We start from the raw sequence: 13012 nt of genomic DNA, 5'->3' as shown, positions 1-13012 counted from the left end.
TAATATTCTAAGTGATCCAAAGTGGGTGGGAGGTGAGACAACATTTTTTTTGGTAACAGCACATGAGCAACATGTCTAGGAACAGACTTAAAGTGAGTATCATCTTATAGAGACAAGTTCTTGTCACAGGCTGTGATAACTCAAGACCTTCTGCATATTTTTTGCAGTCAGGCGCTACAAGTCTGTTGAATTGCAGGTTGACTTGTCATTACAGCATCTCAGAAATCAAATCAAAACAACTTGTAGAAACATGTTGTTGCATTAACTAATGCAATCCATCACCTTCAACTGTTAAGCCAACTACCTTCAGATTCGTTTCCCTTTGGACTAACTGCAAATAACAAAACTACTACAAGAACATCTACAACCAACACTGCGTGAGCTGGCTGCTCATGGAGTCTCTGCTTGAGATAGCTGCTGATGCCAGTTCAAGGGAAGCCACAAAACACCCATGGCCAGCCAGCCTTCAGTTTCTTTTCCTCAGTCTGGTGATGAAGTGTTGGAAACTGGTGGGCTGTGAAGGCCCTGCAGGTGGGCCTTGAGAGATCACGAAATCAATGAAATGTTTTTTAGTTTAAATTTTTAGAAGTTTGAAATGACTATAAAATATTTATGATTAATTAATAAAAATGTTAATCAGAACTAATAAAATGAAGCCATGTGATTTAAACTGTGTTGATCAGAGTTGTGATTAAATGTTTGGGTGGGCCCCGGAGGACCTTCAGGTTTCAGACTGAGCCGTGGCATTCTCTCATTCTGCCTCTGTACCTTTTACATAGATGGGGAAGCAGAATAAAGGTGCAATAATCCCACATTGAATGGGCTGCCTAAACGAGGCTTGTTTTATTTTCTTGGATGCGCACCACCCACATACTTTCTGTGCTTTGACATTAATAAAGAGCCGACTACCAGTCACTCTCATTTATAGCAGAGATGGACAAAATATTGCACAATGGTGACTATAGTATTTAATCCTTCTACTATACAATATATATAATTCAAGCAGAGAAATGCTACAGTAAATGAAACTGCTCATAGGTTTTTTTATTATTCTAATATTGATGTTATGTTGTATGATATTACTGTAGACAGAGTTCAAACAGTGCAAGACAGGTGGGACAGACAACATGTTGTCTTTCAATCATCTTCAATTTAGAGAGTTGACTGACAAGGTAAGCATGGACACATACCATAGATATCCCACCCAGACACATCCTTTCTCAACCTAAAACAGTGAGAACAGTGAAAACAGTAACCTCTATGTTTCTTGTTAACTGCCGTCACACTGCCTCAAAGTGACAAGAGGTTAGCCTACAAGAGCCAAGTTTTGGCAATCCCACCATGAGGATTGAATCCACCTTTGCTTGAGGGAACACAGGAAAGGAGATGTTGTCCAACAGCTGTTCATAAAGAGAAAGTTCCTCTTTCCAGCTTTCAGTGTATTGTCAAACCTGGATGCTGACAGGCTTCACAATTAGTGTAACATTTACAAGGTCTTGCATGAGCTACGCTGCAATTCACTGCAGTCACGCTACTCACATAGCCAGCTGCTGTTCTCCATTACTGGCCAGGCAAGGTGCATATCTGTGGTATGCAATGTCACTGTTTGGCTTCCATATAATGAATGGCAGCTCTCTTGATGTGTGAGTATGCATCAAAGAGTTGTTTACCATTGTCTGCATTTGTGTCTATTTTTGAACAGAATCCTGCTTCATATATTAAAGATTAATAAAACGGGTGAATGATTTTTCATATGCTGGTAGCACTTAATTTCTTCTGGCATGTTTTCTATGGCACAAGCCAAACACTGACTAACTGATGCAAATGGATTCAACCTGCCATTGTGAGAGCCTTAGTAGTAGAGAGGTATAGTAATGGAAACTTCATACTTGTAAGGTATGTAGAAAGTTGCCATATCCAAATCTGGATAGTTTCAGGCAATACTCTTGTGATGGAATGGAAATCACTGATATGAAAAGTCACCACTCATAGAAACCAATGTTCAGAGATTAGTAAACACAATTAGAACCATGAAGCAGAACATATTATAGCCCTTGAGTGAATTTAAGTGTCTCTTTTCAATTCAAAATTGTAAAACCTTAGTTGACCCCTTGCTGGTCTCTTTTTCTCCCATACAACAGAGATTAGTTTGGAGTGTGGGAGGGGGCACCCAGACCCGAATTGCTTTCATTTCAAAACACAAGTAGCTGCTTTTAACATTGTTTGCCTTCCGTTTTCTCACTAATGTAATTTCTGGTGAGGGAGAGGGGAAAATTCATGTACACAAAAGCCAGGGCCATACTTCCAAAGCAAGGGTCTGCTGATCCCAGCCAAAATCAACTTCCACCAAATACCTGATATTAGGTCATTTTAACAAAATGACTCTCCTGCAGCTCTTGTTGGAGGGTGGGGTTGTGGCAGTCTGGAGGGACCCTTCTGTAACCTGCTCCATGTCTTATCAGAACTATAAGACGATTGCTCGGTTTCTTATCTTTCTAAACACATAGAGGTAGGCTGAGATTGTATCAGCAATGCTTACAGAAATTAAACGATGGCTAAACATCGCTAAAGCACCAATGCAGCTCAGACTGTAATACAGCAAAAGAAAATATTTACAATACTGTATCGGAGAGAAGGACCGTGGTAAATTTCAACATGGAGGTTTCCAGATATTGTGAGGGTCTTGCATTACAATAACATTAATCAGTGCTCTGGCACCATTGTTTGGCAGGCGTTGATGGCCGTTTGCACTCTGCCAATCAACACTCCCCAATACAACAGAGGTGTAGGTGTGGAGGAATCTCTACATGGTCCCACCCAGTCAGGACGCCCCAAACAGCTGCCAAGCCAGTGTAAACCAAACCCAACAAAAACACAGGGTGACAAGAAAAACTTTGTGACAACCAATCAAAAGACTCTCTAGTGATTGCCTTGCATCTGTGCAGCTCTCCCTATCCTGCTGCTGTGAGAACATAATGCAGTCAATACATTAAGCTACTGTATCCAGCCCATAACAATACATTCTATTTCCTTCCTTTCAAGGCACTTCAACAGTATGTGTAATGCAGAGGAATTTTCCAGGTTGTAAAAAATGAAATCTGCCTAATTACTATGGAAGATGAAAGGTTTTTGACTACATCTTAATCTTAGTTAATAAAATTAAGAGTTGAAAAAAAATCCAGAAAATTTGGGATGCATTTTACACATTATTTGAATATATGAGTACACAATCATGTCCATTTTATTGCTTTACAGCACTTTCCACAAAACAGAATAACATACGTAAATGTTACAACTTACCTGGTTTAGGGGGCTTTCCACCTGAAAACAAGTGATAAACAAAATGTGAGGCTATGCTTTCGCCCTGTAATGTCAAAACATTTTCAGTAAAGATTTACTGTACAACAATTTTACTGATTTTAGTAAGCTGACATTCTTAAGACCTATTCATGTATTACAGGCAATGTGTGACTTTTTCAGCTTTTCAAACATTGCAAAGCAGCTACAGCTACAATTAAATGTTTTAAATAATACTAGAACAAAGAACTTTTATATTTTTTTGGAGGTGCCTGTGGACAAAAGCGGTGTTTCCACCGTAATAACCACAAAATATGTGTCAAAAATAAAATAATCTAAATAAAGTCTAAAAGTATCCCCCTGCTTCCTTTTAACTAGATAACGTACAGTTCACTGTAACTTTGCCAGGGAAAATGTAAACAGGCTCGTTTCATCTGATTTCAAGGAGAATCCGACCTGGTGGCAGACATTAAGAACAGCCACAAATGGTCTTATTAACTTCTGTCATATACAGAATTCAGTGTTTAATTGAGACTGTTTTATAAGCAATTAAAAGACTTCCTTAAGTAGCTTATATTAAATATTTGTCTCTCTATTCAAGAGGGATTCATGCTCATGCAAAATTGCCTGCATGTTTTTTTCATCATCGTACCTGCTCCCAGTCCTCCAATGCCCAAGCCACCTGGTCCAACACCTCCTGGCACCAAACCACCTGGTCCAACACCTCCTGGCACCAAACCTGGGCCTACACCACGTACTCCACCTCCATAACCTCCTACTGTCAGGGTAAAACAGAGACAGATGTGATTTCATGTTGTCATGTCATGTCATTATGATAATTTTTTTAGGGGTGGCATGGTTAAAATCATGAGAAATCATTATTATTGACATAGCCTCAGAGAAATGTGTGGCAGGCAATTTCCAGACCTCAGACTTCATGATGTCTTCCAATAAACTGGCTTAACATAAGTGGTTGGCCACAAGCACATTGTTTACTACCACAGCGATATCCCTATTTAATTATTCTTAGCTTGTGGTGCTGTGACAAGGAAGTCTCACCATGTGTTTCCCTCAGATCTGACCAAACCAAAGCTGTGTTGACAGGCCATTTATCTTTAGAACAGCAATCTGCTTCTTCTTGTTTTTATTAAGATAGATGCTACACTGTCAGTTGCTCCTATTTCAGTTTGCACATAGCACTCAGATACAATGTTCACACTTTCTTTATACGTAACAAGCCATACTTGTATCAAATTAGACAAAAACTTGAAATCATTTGTCCTTTATTAGACCCTTGTTAGACTTTAGAGGGCATTTTGGGGCACATTACAATAGAACTGTACAATAAGTCTGTGCTCTCAAAGACAAAATATTCTATGAAGTTGGCCTTCACTCAGCGGATCAGGTTCACATATTGTTCTTAAATGGGGAAGTAGCAGGTATGGGATTTGACTTTAGTTTACAGTACAGCTCCTGTAATGTGTTTCTAACTACCTTCTCATAAAGTCTAAGGTTGAAAAGTGGGAAATAATACAACTTAGTTTACGGTGCACTTCTACTGTAATGTGCTCCTAATTACTCTCTAATAAAGTCTAATAAGGGTCTAATAAAGGGTCTAATACGATGATCAAGAAACTTATGTTTCATGTTTTTGGTCCAAAATACAACTTGTTACATCTTAGCAGCGTACTTTAAAATAAAGTGCGATCTATACAACTTACAAACATCTAACCAGCGACTTTAAACTCACAGTCTAAGAAATGTACAATTCAGAAGTCCCACCAGTTCATTTCTTCCTCTTATGTTAAAAAAAGGTGCGCAGGGTCAAACTTGTTCAGCAAATGGGAGCTGAAGGCATGCCAGGACACTGCCCACAGATGGTGAACTGCTGCTATGGTGGACTGTGTATGTAGAGCTGAGTGTATCTGCTACGTATGTGTGAAATAACAAACACCAGATAGAATATCTGTTGCTGTGCATTAAACCTAGTGGAGGCAATGGCCATTTGAACAGACAATCAAAACCCTGAGAAAGCAACACTGCATTCATGAATGGCAGATTAATATATGGAAAAGTTTTAATGTGTTATGAGTTAAAGCACATTTCACACAAACCTTTGCAGGTATTTAAGATCAGGTGATGATGAGGTTTGAAATATTTTTCTGAAATCTGACTGATTTCTAAATATTTGTACAGTATGATTAACTACATAGAAACTAACAGTTTCTTATATCAAATGCAACTCTTAAACATGCATTTTGTATGGGGGGGAAATCATAAATCGAATGTCTGTCCTACTCACCTGCAGCTTTAGCTGGTTTATAGCCTGCAGGGACTCCTCCAGCAGCCCCTTGTAAAACAACAATCGTACAGAGTATTGAGTTAGAATATTCCTACATGTAGTGGTGTATGAAGTCACTGTGACACCACTGGACTTGCGTTTTGCTTTCTGTCCGGACACCACGAGAGCACCTGCCATTTTATACCCATATGTGTTTGAGTTTTTATATCATGATGGAGCATGTGGCCATAAAAGTGTGAATTACATACATACATTTTTGTCTCGTTAAAAATAATTTCATATTTTGATATTAGCTACAAATTTTATATTTATGCACATTTTATGTGTCTTTACTTTGAGTTGAATTTCAGGTTCATCATATTCTAATACCTTTATAGCAGCGTTTCTTTTTAGTAAAACCCCTGGTCTACAGTAGTTAGTTATAACGGCTAAAGACAAACAGACCTTGTTTGTTGTGGCTGTGCTCTGGACTATTTTTGTTTAAACTATCCAGACAGTCATTGGAGGCTATGTTACCTGGATAGAATCCAGTTCCTGGTCCAGTTCCTCCTGGTCCAATCCCAACACCAGGTGGTACATACACACCTGGAACAGAGAAAGAAAAAGGTCATCTTCTATCACCAACACATGTGACACTTGAGAAAAGTGTGGCCAAACAGTTTTTTTTGTTTTTTTTACTGCACTGCTTGTAATAGCATTTCTAAACAATGACCCCATTTATTAGTTAAACATTCTCAAACACTTTCATCATCTGTGACCCAGACAGCAAAAGTGAAATCTGTCCTTGGAATACACATCTGCCCCAGTTCATAACAGTGATGGGCTGCTCAACGAAACGTGAACACAGCAGCTCCAGCCAGGGTCAGAGTGAAAGCAAAAAAAAAGAAAAAAAAGAAAAACTTTATAGGCTTGATTAGGAGAAAATTCCAATTGTTTTCATTCTGATGAGGTATTGCAGTTGGAGACCTTCTTTCAGAATGCGTCTGCAGCACTGTGGACACCCTTAACCCCCGCCCACATCCCCTAGTCTCATTTCTCACATGATTACTGGCTGCAACCCAGAGTAACTCCTGAGATGGTCGTTCTGGATCCCAGACATGGTGGCCTCATGTGTGCAAGGAGCAGAAACAGAAATGAAAGAGAGGGAGAATGAAAAAAATCTGGAGTTGTTCTGGGACAACTAACAGCTAAATCCAACGGGACCGGTGAGCTAAGGCCAAAATTAAAAAGTTATATTTTTTGAGGGAAAAACCTGGTTTATATCACTAAAAGCACAACACAATGGAGAGAATAGGGCTGCAGGACTACAATGATTATATTTAATGGTTCTTACATGTGTTGGGAGGCCAATTAATTTAAACCACATGTCAAAGGCGTTCATGTGTTTATTAGCGAATACTGTGTGAACACTAGACTTTGAGTTCTGTCCACTGAGTGTGGCCATTAGGGGAAGAACATTACAAGGTATTACTGTCCGATCTAGTTGAATGAAAAATCATGACACATTCCACTGAAAAATGCCAAAAAGGAAATATCTATGCAGTTTATTAAGTATGCCTGCATATTGTTCCATTGCACTAAAGGTAGCTTTGATCTTTTCACTAACAAGCTGTGACATATATTTAATGGGTTTATGCCACAATAACATCAGTACTTAAAGGTTAAGGTTAAGAAAATGAGCAGTCAGTGCCAATGAATGGAGGAAACCAGTGAACTGCAAAATCCAGGAACCATTTCAGTTACATCAGACCTGGGGAGTATTTCTAGAACAGCACTGAAGTTGTTTTTGCTCTTCTCCTGACCAGCTTCTGCAAGAGTTTGATCTGATTGGTTGAAGTTGTGGTGAGGTTGGTGAAGTTGCCTATGTTAGACGTGATAGACAGATGGTTCATTCAATCACTTGTGTTTTTTGAAAGTTTTTTTCAAACAGTTTCTAAGGATGACTTCTCAGATGGGTCTGTGTAACAAACTATCTGGTGTGTCACCTTAAGTATATACAATGCTAGGAGTAAAGGAGTGAAAGAGAGTAAAACTTCATTTTGGGTAGAAAGTTACAAAAATATGAATGTTTACACTGCACACTTTAAACTACTTATATAACTCTAAGCACTCCTTTATGCTCACTGTACATCTGAAAATAGATGGATCTGTTTCAAACAATGTAACTGCTACTGCCCACATACTTGCATGCCTCCTCCATGTTGACATGGGTGTTCAGGAATATATCCACTAGAGGGCGCCACTCACAGTCAAAAGTTACTCCAAAGAATTAGAAGAAGAGTCGACAGTTTCTAACAACAGCAAACCCGGCAAACATCATTTCCAGTACTTTAGAATTTTTAGGTACTGCTCCATTTTGTCAGTAGCCATAAGTTTTCGCTAAATGACAATTGAAACAGATGAAATGAAAGCAGAGTGTGGACAGAGGGCTCCATCCGTATCCCTAGGCGTGTCTAAAATTTAGCATAAATGAGCTGTAAGTTGTTTGAAGTGAGCTAGAACAACATGGTCATATTTACTTAGATACTTCAAAACTGCACACAGAATCCGAAGGGGTAAAAGTATTTGTCTGTTTTTGTTTAAGAGGAAAAAAGCGGTGTGGTCGTGTGCCATGTAGGTGAATTTACCATAGTTTGCTTTTTCAGCAGAACAGTTAAGATGGCAGCTGTGGCTTTGGACAAAAAATGACTCCATGAATGAATGAACAAATGGACAGATGAGAGGGAGGTTGCCTTTAACTCATCCTGACAGGGAAGATCTGGGATCTGGACGATGGCAGAACTGATCAATTTTCTTGAGGTTTGGCCTTGTAATACTGAGGACTGACTGAATAGAACTCGAAATCCTGTGGGCTCAAATAAAAAATGAGGAATAAATAATCATGTCCAGGGTTCTGCATTTGATTATCAGACAGCTAAGTCAATGCAAGTAATGTGAGTTTATGGGTGTGCATGAGTTTATGGGTGTCTGTCAGTTTGCCCATTGGCTCCATGGCAGAGATCTCAGGTGCAGGCACCACAAGACGGAGTGGAGTGATTGTTCTCAATTCTGCTCCTTCATTTCACAATCAAAAGGAGGATTTCCTGTCTCGGCATTGGAAGTGAGGCAAGAGGGAGTGTGTGTCTGCTCCAGTTTTCCTTTTGCTTAGGATCCCATCGTGCTACTGTACAACTTTTTACAGAGTGCATCAGGTTCACTGAGACCACGCGTCCAAATATGGCACACAGACCGACCTCTGCCAAATGACCTGACCTACCTCAATAAATTTGAAGATTTCGCAATGATTGTCCTAATTATCATCATCATCATACGCTTACATTCCTAGTGAACTCAGCCAGGTCATGGGAATGTGCTGGAATGTGTGCAAAGGACAAGATTGACTTGTAGAGCACAAGGGATTAGGGAGACAAAATTTATTTCACAGTTGACTCAAGTCAAGAGTCTGTCCTGAGTGTTTGTGACATGATTAATGTTGTTTTTTTAGAACACCTTGGAAAAGAAGATTTGAAAATGCATTACCATGTAGTGACAATGGCTCATCAGTTAAAAGATAAGAAGGTAAGAATGTCAAATACAACCTTAATGTATAGAAACCTAGTAATCAAGAAGATGACAAGTGAGAAGCTTTATCTAATATATTATCTAGCTTGGTGCAAGTTCATTCCTCTGGACTCAGCAAGAAATGGGAAAATGCTGACAGGGAAGCGTCAATAAATTACCTGTTACAGAGTTCAACAAGTAATTTTTCAGTCAAGTACAATGACGCTGTGAACTCAATAGGCATGTTTTATTGTCGTGGTTTGAGCCCAGCTCTGAATGCATTTAGAGGGTGATGATGTACATGCACTCACAGGAAACCTGACAGTGATTTGAATTTATCATCACTCCACTCTGACTTGAATCTGGTCCAAATGTAAGACTCATAGTTGAATGGGTGTCAGCAAGCTAAGAGTGCAGCCAGTCATCAGCAAAAGGGAAATAAAACAAACAAGTGTGTAACATATGTACTCCTTGACCCTTCCTGCTGTTAGGTTAATGTTAGTTTGTATCTAGAACAAGTTTTTTGACTGGTTTTATTTCCTCGTTAAAATGTCCATATATGTCTCACATGGGTTATGGAATATGTGTCCCTTTTTGGCAACACAAATGCATGGTCAAGTGGAGCCCATCTTGGCAACCCTTATTCCCAAGTGTGATATCTGTCACCATGTGCAATAAACATGGCTTATCATAGGCAAGTGAACTTTTTTTTTGAAAGACCAGTGCACAGGATTTAGTGGCATCTGGCAGTGAAGCAACCAGCCCAATTCACCCTTGCCTTCCAAGTGTGTAGGAGAACCTACAGTGGCAGGAACAGACCAGCCAGTGTTTGGTTGGTCTGTTCTGGGCTTCTGTAGAAACATGGCAGCCTCTGTGAAAGATGGCTTCTCCCTCTTATTTTTTAGGTAATTACTGATGAAAACATACTAATGAATATTGCACTACATTTCTGCATATAGATTGCCCTAAATCTTACACAGACCTTTAATTAATCATTTTTTTCTCTCCAAATCCCATCTGACCAACCAGTAGAACTGGCTACTGCAGAGACAAGGAGGTGATAATCACCACCTTCACCTGTGCTGCTGTCCATGTGTCCCACCCTTAGGCCACCTTTTAGAGGGTGACACTTGAAACAAGAGACGTGTGTTTTGAAACACAGATTTAAGAAACTTTCAGGAGTGACGTGTTTGTAGTCAGTAGAAAGATGAAGCTCGGGATCCAAAAACGGACTTTGAAAATTACATTCCTAAATTTCAAACCCCATGATCAGAATTCAGTTAGCAGTGGATTCAAATTTATATTTGTACAACACAAAGAGAGCAATGTGTGAAAAGCTTGAAAGCTTCGATAAAAATCATTTTTATACACAACATATGAGTATGTGAGTGTTTTGTTTCCTCAAATTTCATTGTTTTGAATTTTGATAAAATGACGTAGTCCACCAGAGACAAGCTAACAGGTGGAAAGAACCGTATCCAACGCCTTGTATATTTACTTTTGTATTATGTCATGTTTTCAGTGTCGGCCTGGAAAGTAGGAAGTGACATGTTTATCAACTATTTAGCTGGCAAGATAATTCATTTCATATTTCACCGGAGCATCAAAATGAGCGATACAGCCTAGAGAAAAAAAAAATAATTGTGATTCATAAATTTGTCTACAAATTACAGTCTGTGTGGAAAATTTATACTGGCTTTGAACACTTTATGGGGGATATGGGTGATTGAGCTCACAAATAATGACTTTGTAGAAGAGAAGTTAGGAAATTGTAAGTCAGAACTTGTTTTGTTATTGAATAAAACCAAAGCCAATGACGCATTTTTCCATAGTACCTCCCATGTTAATGACAGTTTTTACAATTGCCCTTTGTGACTTGAAAGAGTTTAGTTTTACCTCATTTACAACAAGCTGGTGAGTAATGTGACATTTCCACGACCCTGTACTGTCGTTGTTTAGTGATTGGCCTTTTTACTAACTAATTAAATGCCTAAGAAAAAACAATTTGCACAGTACTTACTGTAGGCATGCAAAACTAACTCATGGGAGTATATACGCAACACTCGCACATGTAACCTCACAAAAGTTGATGACAGCATTCCCCGTCCTCTACATAAGACATATGGGACCATTACCACTCATGATCACACTGCTGCACTCCACAGAGTTTGGGGAAGTCCTGAAGAAATGTTCTTGCGTCCCTTCAACCACTTGACGTTTACACAAACCTGCACTACTATTTCCATCACTTTCAATAGAATAAAAAATGTTTTGGCAAACTAAACAAGTGTTTGCTGTGTTCGGACGTATCCAAAACCACTGTCCCAGAGGAGGAGGCTGGGTTCTCTCTTCATGGAAATCTCTCAAACTGCAACCCAGAGCAACAGTGCAGTGAAGCAAACACTGTGGTTCCTGGCACCCTTACATCTCCCGTTATCAGACATGTGACAGCTGGCCTACTATCAGTCACCCCTCGCACTGTCTGTTTTCCAAAGTGTGTTGCAGGGTGGAGGAGGAAAGTGTGAGGAGCATCAAAGAAAGTATAAATTTGGTGGCACTTTATTTTTCGGTACACTCATAGATGTAAGAAACAGTGCTTTATATCACATTAGATGGAAACAGTAGTTGTATCCTAATTAGACACCATACGCCTGACAGTGCGCTAATAAGACGTCCGAAGCTGTACTCTGTATACACTCAGTATTAGACCATTATGAGACTTCATTAGAAGGTAATCAGGGATACATTACAACAGAACTGTACTGTCAGCTAAAATGAATTGGTCTCGGACACTCTGCAAATTGTATGGGACCAGCCAAAGTAGGTGTACCTCAAGGTGCCGATATGTGATTCCACTTCAGTTTAAAGTACAGTTCTGTTGTAACATGTCCCACATGACCTTTAAATAAAGTCTAAGTGTAATAAAGGATCTAATACTGTCTAATAAAGATAATATTTTTTTCTAGTTTTTGCCTAATTTGATACAAAGTATTGCTTGTTACGTTTTATTAGTAAAATGTAAAATAGAGTGCAACAAAAATTAAAATGCGAAAATATCCATCTTATTCTTGCACTACACCTTCCCCATCTAGTATACTTTCTCAACCTTATGTCAGTGACACTCGTCTGAGGCAGAACATCAGTTTGAGGTGCTACAGATGCCGATATTTTAACAACTAAAAAGTCCTGATTCTAATTTTGTCATTGTTCAATAGCTTGTCTCTGGGTGTCTTGGGTGAAGCCTTCTCACTAAGAGCCGACGGGAAATCATTACAAGATAAGGGCAGACACGCCTGTGAAACTAAAAAAGGGGTTTGCGAACCCTCCAGAAAAAGTATTTCAGGGCTGAATATGACATAAGAAGAAGTCATGTGAAATTTTGGAAACTGATTTCTGTGGCCGTATCATACAGTAGAACTGACACAGTTATGATGCAATGTCAAATGGACATAAAGGGCCACATTCACTATTAATTGTTTGTACTATTTCTTTTGCTCTGCTTTTCCTCATGTCTTTGTATAAAACATTCATTAAATGTGAAGTGTCAGACCAAAGAAAATGTGCCATCTCTTTTTTCTGTTCTGACTTGCATGGACTGCTGAAATATTAAATTTTGGACATAAAGGAAGTTTTCATTTTTGATACGGAAATGGTGCTTTGGAATGAACTCCCTGAAATATTGAATTGTCTGAATTGTAAAAAAAAAAAGAACATGACCGAGAGAGGAATCATCAATCAAATTTATGAACAAGATATGGACATTTACACATTACATAGTTGAATGGGGAAAGCATAAAGTCTCTGATTTATGAGAAAGAGAATAAACTTTTCATGATCAGTCCAGTCTGCAGATATGGGAATTTAGCATGTTCT

The 13012-nt window shown here is 39.0% G+C and overlaps 1 protein-coding gene across 1 annotated transcript in view; it reads right to left on the bottom strand.

Annotated features, from left to right (window-relative positions):
- Positions 1-13012, bottom strand: part of elna (elastin a) — a 52687-nt gene that overhangs the window by 35182 nt on the left and 4493 nt on the right. Inside the window, exons 2-5 of the mRNA XM_084716272.1 lie at positions 6116-6184; positions 5600-5647; positions 3950-4075; positions 3301-3321 (exon numbers count right to left, since the gene is read on the bottom strand). Coding sequence (XP_084572398.1) covers positions 3301-3321; positions 3950-4075; positions 5600-5647; positions 6116-6184 — 264 coding nt within the window. The remainder of the gene's footprint in view (positions 1-3300; positions 3322-3949; positions 4076-5599; positions 5648-6115; positions 6185-13012) is intronic.

This window comes from Lutjanus erythropterus, chromosome 4, assembly GCF_056507025.1.
Source record: "Lutjanus erythropterus isolate fLutEry1 chromosome 4, fLutEry1.hap2, whole genome shotgun sequence".
Taxonomy (NCBI): Eukaryota; Metazoa; Chordata; class Actinopteri; order Lutjaniformes; family Lutjanidae; genus Lutjanus; species Lutjanus erythropterus.
Note: the sequence above shows the minus strand (reverse complement) of the source record. Positions and strands in the feature narration are given on the sequence as shown.